The 19,968-nt window shown below is 40.7% G+C and overlaps 1 protein-coding gene across 1 annotated transcript; it reads right to left on the reverse strand.

Annotated features, from left to right (window-relative positions):
• Positions 1 to 3,750: 3,750 nt before the first annotated feature.
• slc25a38a (solute carrier family 25 member 38a) lies at positions 3,751 to 19,648 on the reverse strand. The gene is made up of 8 exons (XM_063016288.1): positions 19,506 to 19,648; positions 17,908 to 18,016; positions 14,956 to 15,080; positions 13,808 to 13,892; positions 13,534 to 13,713; positions 12,499 to 12,667; positions 9,219 to 9,385; positions 3,751 to 5,929 (listed from the first exon to the last, which is right to left on the reverse strand). Exons 2-8 carry the CDS (start codon positions 17,920 to 17,922, stop codon positions 5,807 to 5,809), a joined length of 864 nt encoding a protein of 287 aa, XP_062872358.1. The 5' UTR covers positions 17,923 to 18,016; positions 19,506 to 19,648; the 3' UTR covers positions 3,751 to 5,806.
• Between the last annotated feature and the right edge of the window lie 320 nt (positions 19,649 to 19,968).

Raw genomic sequence — 19,968 nt, forward strand, 5'->3', positions numbered from 1 at the left:
AAGGTTGAGATGAATGTTTACTTCTGAAACACGTGTGGAGAAACTTTAGTCTCCACGTTGATATACTTTCAGTGCATTTATTCACTTAAAATGTACACACAAACGTTTTTCACAGTACAGTGGTACCTTGAAACTCGACGTCAATTGGTTCTGGGAGTGGTGTTGAGTTTTAAGGTATTTCCCTATAAGGGTGTTTAGGAAACCTGTTAATGCATTCCAAGGCCCTGTGGAACTGCATATATTTTAGGCTTATGTAAAATAATGGGATTGTTTTTGACACTTATACACTAATAAATAAAATAAGTATAATATAAAAAACACTTAAATACAATTAAAAACAGTTTTAAATTAAAAGTCAATAAAAATACAATAAAACCTGCACTGTACTTCTTTAATGTTTTCTTTTGCTTCTTAATTAGTGAAGAGAACTTATGATCAGTAATATTTAAGAGAGGTTTAGTGTTCCTGTGTCGTTCTTTTAATACATTGTCACATTAAGTCAAGTCAAATCAAATTTATTTATATAGTGCTTTTTACAATGAACATTGTCTCAAAGCAACTTTACAGAATCCAGGACCAACAGACCAAAAACCCCTGTTGAGCAAGCCGTGGGCAACACTGACAAGGAAAAACTTCCATAAAATTACAGGAAGAAACCTTGAGAGGAACCAGACTCAGCAGGGACCCATCCTTCTTGGGTGGTCTGGAGGATAATTTGAATAAATAGGATTTAAACAAATCATACAAACACAAAATTAAATTGAACTGAAAGTTATAACTAGTAAAAATAATTATTTTTTTTCCAGTTATTATTCAGTCCAGTCTGTAATAAAGTCCATTGTAAGTTCTGGACATTTTTGGTGCAAACACGCCAGGTTGATTTTATTCACATGGTTTAATTGTTTAGTTGTTGGGAATAAATCTTGATGAATTAAGATGTTCTAGAAACAGCAGTTTGATGTGACTCTAACAGCTCAGTCCTCTGGTATGTACTATGTAAGGACTAGTCATGGTAAACTGGAATGACTTGTCGTGTTGTAATCTTGGCAGCACATCTGATTAAGGTTAATAATCTCATAAAGCACCTCGCATGAGAGGTTAAAGATTATCAAGATTATAGCTCCACTCCGGCTAGACATTTTGACCTGAATTAATGAAACTTTATAGACCCAGTGATGCAAAGTGCTGAGTAAACACAGAAAGATGTGAAAGTTTGGGGACTGGGAACTACCATTCACTTAACTGTTAACTGACACTTAACTGTTCTAAGATACCACTCTACCAGGACACTTCTGACTGTTAGAGGAGACCACTGATACTTATATTTTACTACTGGACTATAGGACTATAATTGTAATAGGACACTTCTGAATAGTGGTTAAGAACACCGCTGACGTATTATTGGACACAACTAAATAGCATTGAATGACACTATAGACTGTTTCTACAGGACCTTGCAGGCTGATGTTAATAGTAATGGTAGGATACTTCTGTTTTAAGACACTTTAGGACTGTTACTGGAAAACACTGAAAGTTTTTTCAGGACTTCAATAAGGTAAAGACGTGGCACTGGGGTGGTGCAGTGATCTAATGTACTAGCCAGTTCGAATGTCAGTCAGTGCTATCGACCTGGTCAGGTGCTCACACAGGCATGATTGGCGGAGGGAGAGAATATGTGATATTTACATTTACAGTTTCAGCATTTAGCAGACACTTTTATCCAAAGCGACTTACAGTATACAGTCTAAGCAATTGAGGGTTAAGAGCCTTGCTCAAGGGCCCAACAGTGGCAACCTGGCAGTGGTGGGTTTGAACCAGCAACCTTCTGCTTACTAGTCCAATACTCTAACCTCTAAGCTACAACTGCCATGATATTCATTGTTACTGTACATTTGCAGCCTCTGCTGTATGGTCGACGTGGCTGCACTAGTGATGGACAATCAGGAGTGCTTAGTGTGTCTCTCCGTACATCATACAGCTCTTTAAGAGACCCCACCATGAGCAGATGAAAATATGTGGCTGTCAAGTGCGTGCCTTTCAAAGGGGGCACGGGATAGTTTCTGCCCTCCTGGACCAGTGTTGGAGAAGCTGTACTAGCTACAAGGTTCCAATAGAGGGAAATGGAGACAACTACAACCCCAAATCAAAAAAAGTTGGGACAGTATGAAAAATACAGTGTTTCTTACATTTACTATGACTTTTATTTTGTTACAAACAGTATCAACCCAAGATATTTCATGTTGATTGTCCATTTTAAATGTCTCAGAGCCCAGAGAACTTAACTGCTTCTGTACATGGTTACATGGTTGACATCATCTGTTTGAAATCACATCGTTATTTAGTTTTTTTTCTTTTTACTAGCCCTAAATTGCACCTGCCACAATTTTTTGGAATGTGTTGCAGGCTTGGAAATAAAGTTATGAATGTACAGTATATTAACAAGTAGAATGACGCTGATCAGACAAAACATAAAATATGTTGGGTTCATACTGTCAATCGAATCAAAGTCAAAGTAAATGTGAAATACACTGCATTTTTTATTTTAATTGCATTTTCCGAACTGTCCCAACCTTTTCTAAATTAGGGTTGTAGATTGTAAGCAAACAGGGGAACAACCAGCTGGTGTTATTGGGCACTTCTCAATGGGGTTATGGGACACTACTGACTTTACCTTACAAAACATATCTGACAGGTTATAGATTACTAGTGACCAATGTAGTTGTAATCTTCTAACTAGCATTGTAAGACATTCCCTCTAATGTTACAGCATATACGACACCACTGGCTGTTATAGGAAACTTACTGACCGTTGTTAAAGGACACATTAGGTTTATAGCCACTACTCCTGTTGTTCAAGGGTAATATGGACCAATGCTGGATACTAATGACTACTACAGCACATTACTACATACTGATGATCAAGAAACTACTGACTGTTATTAAAGGTCACTGATAACTGTTTTAGAGCAGTAATTCCTTTATCATGTGGTTATATCAGCTGTTGATGAATGATGGTTCTTAATGCAGTGCCATCTGAAGGATTGGAGATCAGAAGTATTCAGGCTTGCCCTTTATGCACTGAAATTGTACCAGATTCCTTGAATTGTTTGATGATATTATGCACTGTAGAGGGAGGATTATGCAATTTTGTTTCAGTCTTTCTTTAAGGAACATTGTTTTACACATTTCAATAATTTTCTCAGTCATTTGTTGTCGTTTAAGGATAATATTGACCAATGCTGGATAGTAAAGAGTACTGTAGCACATTACTATATACTGATGGTCAAGAAACTAGTCTCTTGTTAGAGGACACTGCTAACTCTTATATAACTGTTATATACAGACTGTTATACAGAACTCTTTTCAGTTTTGGAATTCATACACAGGGCGGCACGGTGGCTAAGTGGGTAGCACTGTCGCCTCACAGCAAGAAAGTCCTGGGTTCGATCCCCAGGTGGGGCAAGCCCGGGAGTTTGCATGTCCCCCCCGTGTCTGCGTGGGTTTCCTCCGGTTTCCTCCCACAGTCAGGTTAATTGGAGATACTGAATTGCCCTATAGGTGAATGTGTGTGTGTGTGTGTGTCTGACCTGCGATGGACTGGTGCCCCGTCCAGGGTGTTACTGTGTGCCTTGCACCCATTGAAAAGCTGGGATAGTCTCCAGCACCCCTAGCCCCCAATCCCCACCCCCCACGACCCTGATTGGATATGTGGTTAAGAAAGTGAGTGAAATTATACACAGCACAACAACACACAATAAATTAATTTATTAAATTAGCATGTTAGTCATAATCACTAATATTGAATACATATTAATAATGCTATACATCTGAACAGGCTAAATTCATTCCTAATTCATAACACAAATGTATCACTTATAACCCTGACATTCACGGCTCAGCGTCAGTCAGAAACTGTGCACGTCACACTGCTGGAACGGGGACACACGTCCAGAAACAAGTCCAGAAATCTTAATTTCTGCCAACAATGCTCATCCAGCTTCATCCTGGTCAGGGTTGGGATGGGTCAGACAGACTCGAATAACCACTTACACTGGGAGCAATTTGGATTAGACAATCTACCATCTGAATGTCATTGGCTAGTGGGAAAAACCTACACAAGTACTGGGAGGAAGCTTACAGATAGCAACCAGACATAAAGATCCAACCCACTTCTTCAGAAAGCTGGTGTTGTGTAGCATCTAAAAAGTGAATTAATAATCACGTTGATCCCAAGTGACAAGCTAGTAATTATTTCAGTATTTGTCATTTTATTTACCTCAAATAATTAAGTTGTATTTGCCAATTTACACTGGACCAGAAGATCTACACCGATCAGCCATACCATTAAAACCACCTCCCTGTTTCTACACTCACTGCCCAATTTATCAGCTCCACTTACCACAAAGAAACACTTTGTGTCCATCTGTTTCTCTACATACCTTTTTAGCCTGCTTTCACCCTGTTCTTCAATGGTCAGGACCCCACAGGACCACCACAGAGCAGGTATTATTTAGGTGGTGGATAATTCTCAGCACTGCAGTGACAATGACATGGTGGTGGTGTGTTAGTGTGTGTTGTGCTGGTATGAGTGGATCAGACACAGCAGCGCTGCTGGAATTTTTAAATACCATGTCCACTCACTGTCCACTCTATTAGACATTCCTACCTAGTTGGTTCACCTTGTAGATGTAAAGTCAGAGACGATCGCTCATCTATTGCTGCTGTTTCAGTTGGTCATCATCTAGACCTTCATCAGTGGTCACAGTACACTGCCCACGGGGCGCTGTTGGCTGGATATTTTTGGTTGGTGGACTATTCTCAGTCCAGCAGTGACAGTGAGGTGTTTAAAAACTCCAGCAGCGCTGCTGTGTCTGATCCACTCATACCAGCACAACACACACTAACACACCACCACCAAGTCAGTGTCACTGCAGTACTGAGAATGATCCACCTCCCAAATAATACCTGCTCTGTGGTGGTCCTGGGAGAGTCCTGACCATTGAAGAACACCATGAAAGGGGGCTAACAAAGCATGCAGAGAAACAGATGGAATACAGTCAGTAATTGTAGAACTACAAAGTGCTTCTATATGGTAAGTGGAGCTGATAAAATGGACAATGTGTGTAGAAACAAGAAGGTGGTTTTAATGTTATGGCTGATCTGTGTAAGTTAGAGTCAGAGATGCTGATTGAGTGCTTTTCAGACACAATTATATGAGTCTGTATACAAGTAGGCCAGATTGGGAATTACATTACATTGCATTTGCAGCATTTAGCAGACGCTTTTATCCAAAGTGCCTGAATACAATTTGACCAACTGGTTAAGGATCTTGCTCAGGGGCCCAACAGTGGCGGTGGGGCTTGAACCGCCAATTTTATGATTACTAGTCCAGTATCTTATCCACTGAGCTACCTACACTATTTTGACACTGCATTTGCTAGTGATTACTGTCTGATTAAGGTGTCGGCACAAGGAATAGACCGACGCTTTTAACCAACTACATAATGCCCAGCATTTAAAGTGCACTGCTTTTACACATGCTACAGACCACACCAGCTCAGTTCACGAAAGAACAGCTTAAATCTTCTATAGGAAAATCCTTTTCCCCACTCTTGAATCCTTTACCATAAAGCTTCCTGTAGTCAGTCATTTCATCCAGTTTAATGTCTCAGATGTAAACACTACATCCTGGCTCTAGAAACTGGATCCACTTCCATACCGGTTGTCTTCAGCTCCATTCTGCTCTTTTTCGATCATCCTGTCTTTCTTCGTTAGCCTTCGTTATCTCTATTTAAGTTTCTCTCACTCAGGATTTAAGGCCCATACGAGCCATGAGCTGCTCGTACAGGGTCCACGCCATCGCTGCCATCATCGTCCTGCGAAGACAACGTGGCACCGCGCCACGGAAAAACCCAGCCAGTCCGTGCTCCTGAAATATACACACAGGTGTAGTACAGGTGAACAACTGCTGCCAAATCTACCATTAACTTAACATTTACTTAACATTTTACAAAACAAATTCAATAGCTATAATATACTGTGATAAGGAAATGAAAAAGGAAATCGATGGATTTCATGTTCATCATTTAGCAGACGCTTTTATCCAAAGCGACTTATCAGTAATCAGCCATAACATTAAAACCACCTCCTTGTTTCTACACTCAATGTCCATTTTTGTAGTTCTACAATTACTGACTGTAGTCCATATGTTTCTCTACATACTTTTTTAGTCTGCTTTCACCCTGTTCCTCAATGGTCAGGACCCCCACAGGACCACTACAGAGCAGGTATTATTTAGGTGGTGGATCATTCTCAGCACTGCAGTGACACTGACATGGTGGTGGTGTGTTAGTGTGTGTTGTGCTGGTATGAGTGGATCAGACACAGCAGCGCTGCTGGAGTTTTTAAATACTGTGTCCACTCACTGTCCACTCTAGTAGACACTCCTATCTAGTTGGTCCACCTTGTAGATGTAAAGTCAGAGATGATCGCTCATCTATTGCTGCTGTTTGAGTTGGTCATCTTCTAGACCTTCATCAGTGGTCACAGGACGCTGCCCACGGGGCGCTGTTGGCTGGATATTTTTGGTTGGTGGACTATTCTTAGTCCAGCAGTGACAGTGAGGTGTTTAAAAACTCCATCAGCGCTGCTGTGTCTTATCCACTCATACCAGCACAACACACACTAACACACCACCACCATGTCAGTGTCACTGCAGTGCTGAGAATGATCCACCACCCAAATAATGTCCTGGGAGAGTCCTGACCATTGAAGAACAGCATGAAAGGGGGCTAACAGAGCATGCAGAGAAACAGATGGACTACAGTCAGTAATTGTAGAACTACAAATTGCTTCTATATGGTAGGTGGAGCTGATAAAATGGACAATGTGTGTAGAAACAAGGAGGTGGTTTTAATGTTATGGCTGATCGGTGTATGCAGCAGATGTACTTTTCATTGTCAAGTCATTTTTACGTTCTACCACCGCTTTATCCTGGTCAGGGTCATAGTGGGTCCACAATGCAGTAACACACGAGACAGGGTTGCAAATCTATCGTGGGGCAAAAGTTTTAGGCAGGTGTTGAAGATGCTGCAAAGTAAGAATGGCTGTTCCTCACCAGTTTTAAGCCTCCTAAACAGCTGTTTCAGTGTTTCAATCATTATCACCTGTGGTATAATTGGTTAATAATACACCTAATACAAAAATCCTACAAAATCCCTGACTTTGTGTAAGTGTACCAAGAAAAATTGATGCTCTTTTGATGACAAAGGGTCGTCACGCCAAATATGGATTATTTGATTTAGATTTTGTTCATTCACTTTGCATTTTGTTAATTATTAAAAACTATTAAAAAACTACTAAAAAGCATTCTTATTTTACAGCATTCTGTCCACACCTGCCTATAACATTTGAGCAGTACTGAATATTAAATAATAAAACCAGTAGAGCTTGCATGCCACTGCAGTGTTGTTTTTGAGAATCAATTTTTCCAGCCATAAACACACATCTGATGATTATATTGCATGAAAATCAGGGTGTGATTAAATGAGTGCAGGAGTGAGACTGATTAAAATGATAGAAGGTGTGAAAAGTGAGAAAAAAAGTGCATAGGTGAAAGGAGAGTTAATACATCAGCTATTTCATGTGCTAAAATAACCCCTGACTAAAGGAAAACTGGAATTGAAAGTCCACTAAAGATGAGACAAAGGTCAACATTACTCACGTAACAAAGTGATATTATAATGAGTCCTAACTGCTCGTTCACACGCATGAAACGTTACAACAGTAATCAAGAACTCCAGAAGCAAAATTAGAACTGACTGTTCTTTTCATCTAACATGAAGGTTAATATCGGTATGGGTTTCTAACAGGGAAAATCTCATGAAAGATGAAATCAATAATCTATATGATATTTTATATTTACAGTATACTTCTATATTTGTATATGCTGTTTATAACAATCTATAAGTTATTACTGCTATTATTATTATTTTTAGCTTTAGTTTTAGTCCATGCCATATTGCCAGATACAAAATTTGCACATTCTGCCATGTACAGCTTATATAATTTATATTCTTACTATATCACCCTGTTACTTACACTACTTGTATTTGTATTGGTTTTCCTTTATGTTCAACTATTGGAGGCCAAACATTTCCCTTGAGATGAATAAAGTACTTCTATCTATCTATCTATCTATCTATCTATCTATCTGTCTGTCTGTCTGTCTGTCTGTCTGTCTGTCTGTCTGTCTATCTATCTATCTATCTATCTATCTATCTATCTATCAATCTATCTATCTATCTGTCTACCTGTCTATCTATCTATCTATCTATCTATCTATCTATCTATCTATCTATCTATCTATCTATCTATCTATCTATCTATCTATCTATCTATCTATCTATCTATCTATCCATCCATCCATCTATCTGTCTATCTATCTATCTACTGTATCTATCTATCTGTCTATCTGTCTGTCTAACTGTCTATCTGTCTATCTATCTGTCTATCTAACTGTCTATCTAACTGTCTATCTATCTATCTATCTATCTGTCTGTCTGTCTATCTACTGTATCTATCTATATGTCTGTCTATCTGTTTAACTATCTACTGTATCTATCTACAGTATGTCTGTCTCTTTATCTATCTATCTATCTATCTATCTATCTATCTATCTATCTATCTATCTATCTATCTATCTATCTATCTATCTATCTATCCATCCATCCATCTATCTGTCTATCTATCTATCTACTGTATCTATCTATCTGTCTGTCTATCTATCTATCTATCTATCTATCTATCTATCTATCTATCTATCTATCTATCTATCTATCTATCTATCTATCTATCTATCTATCTATCTATCTATCTATCTATCTATCTATCTATCTATCTATCTATCTATCTAAGGTCAGGGCTCTGTGCAAGCCACTGGAGTTTCTTAACACCAAACTGATCAGGCCATGTTTTTATAGACATTGATTTGTACACAGGGGTGCAGCTATGCTAAAACAAGAAAAGTGGGAGCATGGAATGAATTTTATCTAGTTGGTTTTTAAACATGTGTTGTAAATAGGTGCGGCTGAAACATGTGAACTCAGTAATTAGGAGGGGTGTTTATATGTGCTCAGAAAAAGCTCAGAGACAATCCAGATCAGAGACAATCCAGAGGTGAAAAGCAGAAACAAGAGGAAACAGTGAAACTAAATTACCATGTAGATGTATGTGAGGGCATCAGCGCTTCTCCTGAACCGTGTAGGATTCACCTGCACGTGAGTCTTCACCACGTCTGCAGGCTGGGTCACCAGAGAGGCCACCACACCGGCTACAACCCCGCAGCCAAAGTTAGCTAAGGGACCGTACGCTGACTCGCTTATCTCTACACACACACACACACACACACACACACACACACACACACACACAGAAGATAAAAGTCACACGTCATAGGAGGTCTACAAAAATGTGAGTGTGCACATTCTGAGCGATTGTGTAAGTACTTATATTGTGTAACGCTTTTAGACCAGCTGCCCCTTCTGAACTAACCAGACAGAGCCGGTCCCATCCTACAGATCAAACGTGCATGCACGCATTTACTGACCATCGCTCAACAGAATTGAGCTCCAAAATCCTTTTCAGAGAAATGCACTAGAGCTTTGATGTACTTTGAGTTACTGGTTACACAAGATTCATCAGTTGAAGTCTTTTAACTGTCCCATGCAAAATCATGGAGAAAATGTTTGTTGTGTTTTGTCTTAATTTGTATCTGGCTAGTTGGTTTGCTTTTTTGTTTGCCACTATCCCACTGTGTCCTAGTATCCAGTATAACATTATACACTGATCAGCCATAACATTTAAACCACCTCCTTGTTTCTATACTCACTGTCCGTTTTATCAGCTCCACTTACCATATAGAAGCACTTTGTAGTTCTACAATTACTGACTGTAGTCCATCTGTTTCTCTACATACCTTTTTAGTCTGCTTTCACCCTGTTCTTCAATGGTCAGGATCCTCACAGGATCACCACAGAGCAGGTATTATTTGGTGGTGGATAATTCTCAGCACTGCAGTGACAATGACATGGTGGTGGTGTGTTAGTGTGTGTTGTGCTGGTATGAGTGGATCAGACACAGCAGCACTGCTGGAGTTTTTAAACACTGTGTCCACTTACTGTCCACTCTATTAGACACTCCTACCTAGTTGGTCCACCTTGTAGATGTAAAGTCAGAGACGATCGCTCATCTATTGCTGCTGTTTGAGTTGGTCATCTTCTAGACCTTCATCAGTGGTCACAGGACGCTGCCCATGGGGGCTGTTGGTGGACTATTCTCACCATCACACACCACCACCATGTCAGTGTCACTGCAGTGCTGAGAATGATCCAACACCTAAATAATACCTGCTCTGTGGTGGTCCTGACCATTGAAGAACAGCATGAAAGGGGGCTAACAAAGCATGCAGAGAAACAAATGGACTACAGTCAGTAATTGTAGAACTACAAAGTGTTTCTATATGGTAAGTGGAGCTGATAAAATGGACAGTGAGTGTAGAAACAAGGAGGTGGTTTTAATGTTATGGCTGATCGTATTGTATTTCTGGTCAGTTCTTTTGTTGATTGTCCTTTGTATAATACTGATGATGGCGTGGTCTGGTGTGCATGATTCTAAAGCTTTAAGGCATAATTATGATTCAGAGTCTGTACAAATTATGATTAGAGTGAGCCACATTACATTTTAGGGTGCGTTCACATGAGAAGCGGCAAAATTATGGAGCTCAAACGCTGCCATAAGTATTTGAATCTGAATTTTATAAATTTGAAATATTTCAATCTGAATTTTATACATTTGAAATATTTCAATCTGAATTTTATAAATTTGAAATATTTAATGGCGTAATTTATAAATTTGAATTTTAACAATGCTTTTTTTGTGATTTGAACTTGTGAGGTGGTGAAATTTGCTGTTGAAAAATTTTCATTTCAAAATTACAACTTGCAATTTTCAGATTTTAAAAATTCAGATAAAAAAAATTCAGATCTCTCAGATTCAAATCTCAGAAATACGAATTCAAGCTTGAGGTGAAACATCCGGGTTTCCCAGGAAAAGTAAACTTTCCAGAGCGATCGAACGCAGCATTTAACCAATCACAGCGCTGCCTCACCTGCGTTCATGTCTGTGGAGGAGAAATTAATCCCAATGAGGTAAGTGCATCCAAAGTGTCAACCTCAACTGACCAGATGAGTCGAACCAGGTGTGTTAGGTAAATGAGGTAAAGACTGAACTCTGAAGTGCTATACGGCACACCAGGAAAGAAGTTTCACAACATTTCTGAACTCCCCGTTTTAATATGTGCAAGCAACGGAATATCCATGCCTTCCTAAACTCAGACCAGCTCATGCCAAGCAAAACTCTTAGCTAACCACTACCAACAAGCTAGCTAACGCTAACTAACCTTACCCCGCGCGTTATCACGCCACCAGCGTTACATAACGCAAAATATAAAACTTGCCGTAAAGCACGTTGAGTATTTACCAGAACTATAAATAATTAGCTGACTGTGTGGATCTGAAGAACTTTGGATGCACTTTCCTCATTGGGATTCATTTCTCCTCCACAGACATGAACGCGCGTAGGTGAGGCAGCGCTGTGATTGGTTAAATGCTGCGTTCGAATCGCTCTGGAAAGTTTACTTTTCCTGGGAAACCCGGATGTTTCACCTCAAGCTTGAATTCGTATTTCTGAGATTTGAATCTGAGAGATCTGAATTTTTTTTATCTGAATTTTTAAAATCTGAAATTTGAAAAGTTGAAAGTTGTAATTTTGAAATGAAAATTTTTCAACAGCAAATTTCACCACCTCACAAGTTCAAATCACAAAAAAGCATTGTTAAAATTCAAATTTATAAATTACGCCATTAAATATTTCAAATGTATAAAATTCAGATTGAAATATTTCAAATTTATAAAATTCAGATTCAGATACTTATGGCAGCGTTTGAGCTCCATACAAAATGCCACTTTTGCGCAGACTGTGTCATTGTTAACACAAGTTACTCCGAGCTGTAACACAAGTTTAAAAGTGAAACAGTGAGGAAAATACAGATAAACACAGATACATGTGGAGCTTTCAGATTGCATTTGACAGTTATTCCACACAAATACAGATTCGTCTCATATGAGCACTTTGATGATGTTTTACCGCACCACTCAAGCCGAACGCTGATTCATTCGTTTCAGAATGCTTTCTGGACCCTTGGTAGACCATTTACTCTGCTTCACAATTTTTAAACCTCGAGCAGAGCACATTTACAGCAGTATGTGGCACCAGGCATCATTTCTGTGATGAGTCACAGTTTGAATGCTAATTGAATGCCAGACCCAATGTAAGCCTAATTTTTAGTGGCATAAAGGTACACTGGATTTATGAAACGACTAGTGTACAGCATATTCTTGAGCACTACACACACACATTCACACTTGTGCGTGTACTTACCAGTGGGCAGTGTGTTCTTGGCCTGAATGTAGAACATGACGTAGATGCCGGAGAAGGGTGCGTCTCGAAGTAGAGTAGCAGTGAGGCCGGAAAACAAAGCTCTCGGCCCCTCGGTCTGACATATGCTGCGTAGTGCTCCAGCTACACTGCTGTAGTTAAAGCGTCCACTCTGTACCACACACACACACATGTACATTTTCAACATTTAGCAGACACTTATATCCAAAGTGACTTAGAGTACAGTGAGCAGTCTAAGCAGTTGAAGGTTAAGGGCCTTGCCTAAGGGCAAGCACCAACCTGGCAGTGGTGGGGCTTGAACCAGCAACCTTTTTTATTACTAGTCCAGTACCTTAACAACTAGGCTACACTCAAACACACAACCTATAAACATAATTGTATGACCAGATATCATTTGATATGCTGTATAATTGGTAGCGTGTATATTATTTATTACAGTGGGTTGTGGTTCGAAATGCAGTCCATTCAATGACCACTTCTTTGAGCTCTATTTTAGAACTGAAGGCTTGGCTACTAATATTTAAAGTTATAAGTTTGCTTCAACCACAGTAAGACGTTAAACCAAATTCCCACACAAGTTTCCTCACACGTATCTCATCACATTTGTACCCCACTTTGATGTAGGAACTATCTATCTATCTGTCTGTCTGTCTGTCTGTCTGTCTCTATACATCTAATTACCCATGTATCCATCCGTCTGTCTATCTATCTTCTGTCTGTCTGTCTATCTATCTATCTTTCTGTCTATCTATCAATCCATCCTTCTATATATCCTTCTATATATGCATCTATATATTCATCCATCTATATATCCATATATATATCCATCTATATATTCATCCATCTATATATCCATATATATATATCCATCTATATATCCATCTATATATTCATCCATCTATATATCCATATATCCATCTATATATCTATATATATATCTATATATATACTGTATATTTATACATCCATCCATCATCACATTTGTACCCCACTTTGATGTAGTTTACTCTTACTCACCTCAAAGCGAGTTTTGATCACAGTAACGGGCAGCATGCAGACTCCGGCCACACATCTGGCTCCGGCTCCCAGCAGCACAGCCTCTACGGGATGAGGAGCTCTGTCGCAAAAAAAATGCTGCGTCATACTGTAATAGGTGCTGAAGTAAATCCCCACTCCAGGAATACAGCGTACAAACGACTGCAGGGCAGAGGGCAGAGACCAAAAAGTTACGACAGTTCATTACAATGTGTGTTAAAGTGTCATGTGATAAAAATGTGTGGGTACGACTCACAGGCGAGACTCCCTTCCAGAGGCCGAGCAGCTTCTCGGTCCTCACAACGCTGAGGAAAACCTTCACCATGCCGACCCTTCCTGAACTGATACACAGAAAATATGATTACACTTGGCATTTAGCAAATGCTTTTATACAAAGTGACTTACAGAACTGTAACAGTATTTTGTTCAAGCAATCATCTAGCAGTCCTTTAGATCACTAGTCCAGTACCATAACATCTAAGCTACAACTGTCCTTACAATCTGATTTACAGAACTCTTCACACACAACTGTGTAGTGCATGTACACTGATCAGCCATAACATTAAAACCACCTCCTTGATCCTACACTCACTGTCCATTTTATCAGCTCCACTTACCATATAGAAGCACTTTGTAATTCTACAATTACTGACTGTAGTCCATCTATTTCTTTACATACTTTTTAGCCTGCTTTCACCCTGTTCTTCAATGATCAGGACCACCACAGAGCAGGTATTAATTTAGGTGGTGGATCATTCTGACATGACACTGACATGGTGGTGGTGTGTTAGTGTGTGTTGTGCTGGTATGAGTGGATCAGACACAGCAGTGCCGCTGGAGTTTTTAGATACCATGTCCACTCACTGTCCACTCTAGTAGACACTCCTAAAGTCAGAGACGATCGCTCATCTATTGCTGCTGTTTGAGTTGGTCATCTTCTAGACTTGGATGTTTTTGGTTGGTGGACTACTCTCAGTCCAGCAGTGACAGTGAGCTGTTTAAAAACTCCAGCAGCGCTGCTGTGTCTTATCCACTCATACCAGCACAACACACACTAACACACCACCACCATGTCAGTGTCACTGCAGTGCTGAGAATGATCCACCACACAAATAATACCTGCTCTGTGGTGGTCCTGACCATTGAGGAACAGCATGAAAGGGGGCTAACAAAGCATGCAGAGAAACAGATGGACTACAGTCAGTAATTGTAGAACTATGAAGTGCTTCTATATGGTAAGTGGAGCTGATAAAATAGACAGAGTGAGTGTAAAAACAAGGAGGTAATTTTAATGTTATGGCTGATCTGTGTAAATGTCTGTATAGAGACATTGAGTCAAGTTCTGAATAAAGTTCAAGGTATGTGTGTGATATATGTTGATATGTGAGTGTTTGTGGTTCTCACCCAGGCTGTACATTGTTCTGTAGAGTCTGTAGACGTGTTTTCACCAGATCCAGAGGCTGGAAGAGCAGAGTGGAGCAGGTTCCACTGAGAGAACCGCACATGAACGCTTTAATCACCGGGTGAGCCTGTACACACCACACCACACACACAAAATTACTTTTAAAATGCTCTTATTTGTTTGTTTGTATAACGCCGTAAGATCACATTTATGATTTTTACGAGTAAAACCTGCCCTGTGCCCATAATAGGAAACTCATATTTAATTAAAATCAATCATAGGGCTGAATACAACAGTGTTTAGCAGCTTGAAAGTAGTGGGGCTCAAACCCTTAACCTTCTGACTGATAATCCAATACCTAAAGCACCAAAGCATTGTGGTAGGAACCTGGCGTGTTTGCACTGACATTTATCAATGACAGTAGGGCCATTTTCTGCATTTCCTTCCTTTTTTCTTCCTATTGCAATTCCTCTGCCGCATGTACCACCCCCACAGTGGCTCCACAGATGTACTTTTGCAGCCTTTTTTAATGTGTTTTTTTTAGTCATTGGTGGGCACTCGGTTGGCGCAGTGGTCTATTAGGTAGCCCAGCAATGCTGAGACCCGGGTTTGAATCTCAGCAGGGATATCAACCGGCCTGGTGTCTACACAGACAACATAACACATGCTTTCACTGAAGCTTGTTAGACATTTTATTCATAACCATGGGCATTAACACAGTCACCACCCACCCACCTTCTCTGCTTGAACAGCCTGCAGACTCCTAGGATGGTTCTCCACAAGATTTTGGAGTATGTCTGAGGGAATATTTGTGCCCATTCAATCCTAAGAGCAGCAGTGAGTTCGGTACTGATGCTGGATGAGACTGAACTCAATAATTAGAAAGGACAGTGTAAATCATCAAGCCATACTTCAGTGTTTGTTTTGGATTCAGTAAACTAGTCCATTACATTTTGTGTCTTTTAATTACAAAGACGCCAAATGGAACAAAGGCAAACAAGCTAAGAGATATAAAACTAAATAATAGGTGTGATTAGGCAAAAAGGTCACCGTAACCCTATAAAAAAGCATTTTAGGTTCAAAAAGAGGACATGTCCGGGAAAAAGAGGACGTATGGTCACCCTGGTCAGTCAGAGTAAAAGAACACTGCTATCACAACCCTGCTGTGAAGTACACATCCCTTACAAGTGAATGTACCTCAGCTGTAGACGTTGATCACATATTAACTGTTGATTACGTACGGTAAACAGTGACCTCGGTTAAATATTCGGCACGTTCAACGAGAATGTGGAACATCAGCCGTCTGCATGAGCTGTGAGAGCTCAGTGACGCACATGTTCAGCAAACACACTTACTACAATCACAACATCCTGCTCACACACTGCACATGCGTACACACACACACACAGACTTTGTTACACAAGCACAGAGGCTATCACAAGACCAACTGACCCCTGATCTACCTCTGCATGGAAATCACATTCTCATGTGCACCACCTTCTCAAGGCAAAAAAACCTTCAATTACTGTTACTGGAGTTATTTCTAACCCCTTTGCTTTTATGGGACAAGCAAAATCCAAATAATGGCAACCAAATGCCCCAGTGCAGCATATAAGAAACAACAGGAATGCACTATAGGGGGCAAGAATTTGCCTTGCATTAGAATGAATAGGCAGTCCACCACCTCAGAAAATTTGAGCTCCTAAGTTTGAGTCATTTGTGCTGCTGGCCTGTGCTGCTGGCTCATTGCTCCCTTGAGTCAAGGTGCCAGCACGAGTAGCGGAAAAATCTGGATATAGTAGCATGGTCCTTTATACATGCTAAAACCTTTTGTGAGAATCTACTGATTGTTTTTTTATATATATTTTTTTTGTTTATGCATTTTCTCCCCTTTTTCTCCCAGCTTTTAGTGTTTCCAATTACCCCATTGCATTATGCTTCCTCTCTACTAAAGCCGATCCCCATCCTGATTGAGGAGAGCGAGACTGACACACCCCTCCGACCCGTGTGCAGTAGCCGACTGCATCTTTTCACCTGCACGAGGCGAGTTCACAAACGGATCGGCATTGTGTACGGACAGCCACAACCTGATCAACACATTATTCCTCAACTCTGTTTCAGAGTACCCAAGACTGCAACCTATCATGGTCAAAAAGGGTGTCATGTCATCTAAAGAGGTGTTGGGACAATGCAAAATTAAAAAAATATATAAAAAATAGGCTGTTAAATGCTAAACGCAGCGGTGAAACATGCTAGCACACCAGAGCAGACATTTCGAACTCGTTGATTCGAATCTCAGCTCTGCTACCAGCAGGCCGGGGGCCTACACGAGCGATTGGCTTGTTGTTCAACGAAGGGTGCCAGAGGGGATTCCTCATAACTGCTGCAATTACGACCTCTACTGGCTGATTGATGGCACCTGCACAGAGACGAGGGATAATGAGGATCAGGGTGCGACTCTCCGTACACAAAGCTGATCCGCATATGAAGGGGGTGTGTATTAGTCACGGCTCTCTTCAGTCAGAGTGGAGATCTACATTAGCAAAGAGGAAGCGTAATGCAATTGAAATTGGATACAACTAGACAATGGCTGAAACAAGGTTCCTCAACGCTGGTGCGGTGTGCTGTCCGGTCGAGGCACGGGTGGCTGATCACAGATGGCAGTAAGTGACTCTGCATGCGATACTGCGCTCTGTAAGACCCCGCCCCTGACAGGTGAAAAAAAAGCAATCAGACGCGTGACAGACACCCTTAATCGGAAGTAGGGGTGGTGGCAGCAACGGGAGGGATAAGCTCCAATTGGCCACGACTGAATTAGGGTGAATTAGGTATCATTTTGGATAAAAGCATTGGCTAAATGCTTCCTCGATGAGGAAGAAACAAACACAAAATGATCTAAACTCTGTTTGTCACATCAGTCTGAGTAAAACTTGGATGCAGAGTGATAGGCTTACCAGTGAAAACTCCATGATGCTGCAGGAGAAGCAAGCTGATTAGCTGTGTGTGCTGTGTGAGTATAGAAGTCTTCCTCCAGACAGTCGTACAGTTTCCCAGGAATCTTTGCTATGCAAAACAAGATGTAAGTTGGGATTAGTGCACAGATGAACACACCGAATATTTAAAACACTTGCCTGCACAGTCTATGCAGAACAAAGCTGGTTCTGAAATAGCAGCTATCCATGTGATGTGCACAGGTCTAAATTAAACACACAACTCAAAGTTTTTCCCATTGACCAATAAGTGCATGTGGCTTACTCGACCACATTTAGCATGCATGAGAAATAGAGAATGCCTTTATTTGTAACATATACAGTACATTTACAAGTGTACAATACAAAAAAATTCTTTTTCACGTATCCCAGGTTGTTTGGAAGCTGGGGTCAGAGTGCAGGGTCAGCCACTGTACAGCGCCCCTGGAGCCGAGAGGGTTTAGGGCCTTGCTCAAGGGTCCAACATTGTCAGCATGGCAGAGCTAAGATTCAAACTCTCAACCTTTTGATTGACAGCCCAAAGCTTTCCCTCTATATTTTATTGTTTGTGACTCTACTGTAGAATGAAGGTTTCCTAACTCAAGTCCTCAAGGTTCACTGTACTGCAAAGCTTCTGGCTTCCCTGCCACCAACACACCTGCTGCAGCTTCTTCAGGACTGGACCTGAGAAGCCTTGCTTTAATGCACTATATATGAGTATATACACCAATCAGCCATAATATTAAAACCACCTCCTTGTTTCTACACTCACTGTCCATTTTATCAGCTCCACTTACCATATAGAAGCTCTTTGTAGTTCTACAATTACTGACTGTAGTCCATCTGTTTCTCTACATATCTTTTTAGCCTGCTTTCACCCTGTTCTTCAATGGTCAGAACCCCCACAGGACCACCACAGAGCAGGTATTATTTGGGTGGTGTATTATTCTCAGCACTTCAGTGACACTGACATGGTGGTGGTGTGTTAGTGTGTGTTGTGCTGGTATGAGTGGATCAGACACAGCAGCGCTGCTGGAGTTTTTAAATACTGTGTCCACTCACTGTCCACTCTATTAGACACTCCTACCTAATTGGTCCACCCTGTAGATGTAAAGTCAGAGACTATCTATTGCTGCTGTTTGAGTTGGTCATCTTCTAGACCTTCATCAGTGGTCATAGGACGCTGCCCACGGGGCGCTGTTGGTTGGATATTTTTGGTTGGTGGACTATTCTCAGTCCATCAGTGACAGTGAAGTGTTTAAAAACTCTACCAGCATTGCTGTGTCTGATCCACTCATACCAGCACAACACACACTAACACACCACCACCATGTCAGTGTCACTGCAGTGCTCTGAATGATCCACCACCCAAATAGTACCTGCTCTGTGGGGGTCCTGACCATTGAAGAACAGCATGAAAGGGGGCCAACAAAGCATGCAGAGAAACAGATGGACTACAGTCAGTAATTGTAGAACTACAAAGTGCTTCTATATGTTAAGTGGAGCTGATAAAATGGATAGTGAGTGTAGAAACAAGGAGGTGGTTTTAATGTTATGGTTGATCAGTGTATAAGGTTACTTACCTCCTGTAGTGCTACAGACGGGTCTGGAACTGTTGTAAGAGAAATGTCCAGCAGGTCTGACACTAGCAGTAATTTATATACTGGTTTTGAGCTCGTCCTGCTGTAACTACAGATCCAGTATAAAAAACTGGGAGCTGAAACTCTTCCAGTTTGAACTGGTGCAGACTTGCTACGGCTCACACTGCTTTTAAATACTAAAGAGGCGGGGCTACATCAAAGGGCGAGGGTGGGCGTTTCGGGCTGTGCCTCAAAATGCAGGATCTGATTGGCTCTCAGAACAAAATATGCAAATTTGCCTTGACGTGCAGCTAAATAACTTGGGTTTATGTGTTAAGTGTCAACAAAGTATAAAAATAATTGCTAAAATATCATCAAAGTACATTAGTGTGTCTGGCATGAACCAGAGCGGTAGAGAGAACAGAGTGGCGACACTCCCATAGGGAACCGTTGGAAAGGGGGCGGG

The sequence above is a fragment of the Trichomycterus rosablanca genome, chromosome 2, assembly GCF_030014385.1.
Source record: "Trichomycterus rosablanca isolate fTriRos1 chromosome 2, fTriRos1.hap1, whole genome shotgun sequence".
NCBI classification, from domain to species: domain Eukaryota; kingdom Metazoa; phylum Chordata; class Actinopteri; order Siluriformes; family Trichomycteridae; genus Trichomycterus; species Trichomycterus rosablanca.

Bases quoted from the DNA above. Each gene is read 5' to 3' on its own strand.
- slc25a38a (XM_063016288.1), bottom strand. The intron at 13,714-13,807 runs GTGAGTCGTACC...TCTGCCCTGCAG, and splicing joins TCTGGAAGGGAGTCTCGCCT to TCGTTTGTACGCTGTATTCC. The intron at 5,930-9,218 runs GTAATTTAGTTT...TGTATATTTCAG, and splicing joins CCCTCACATACATCTACATG to GAGCACGGACTGGCTGGGTT.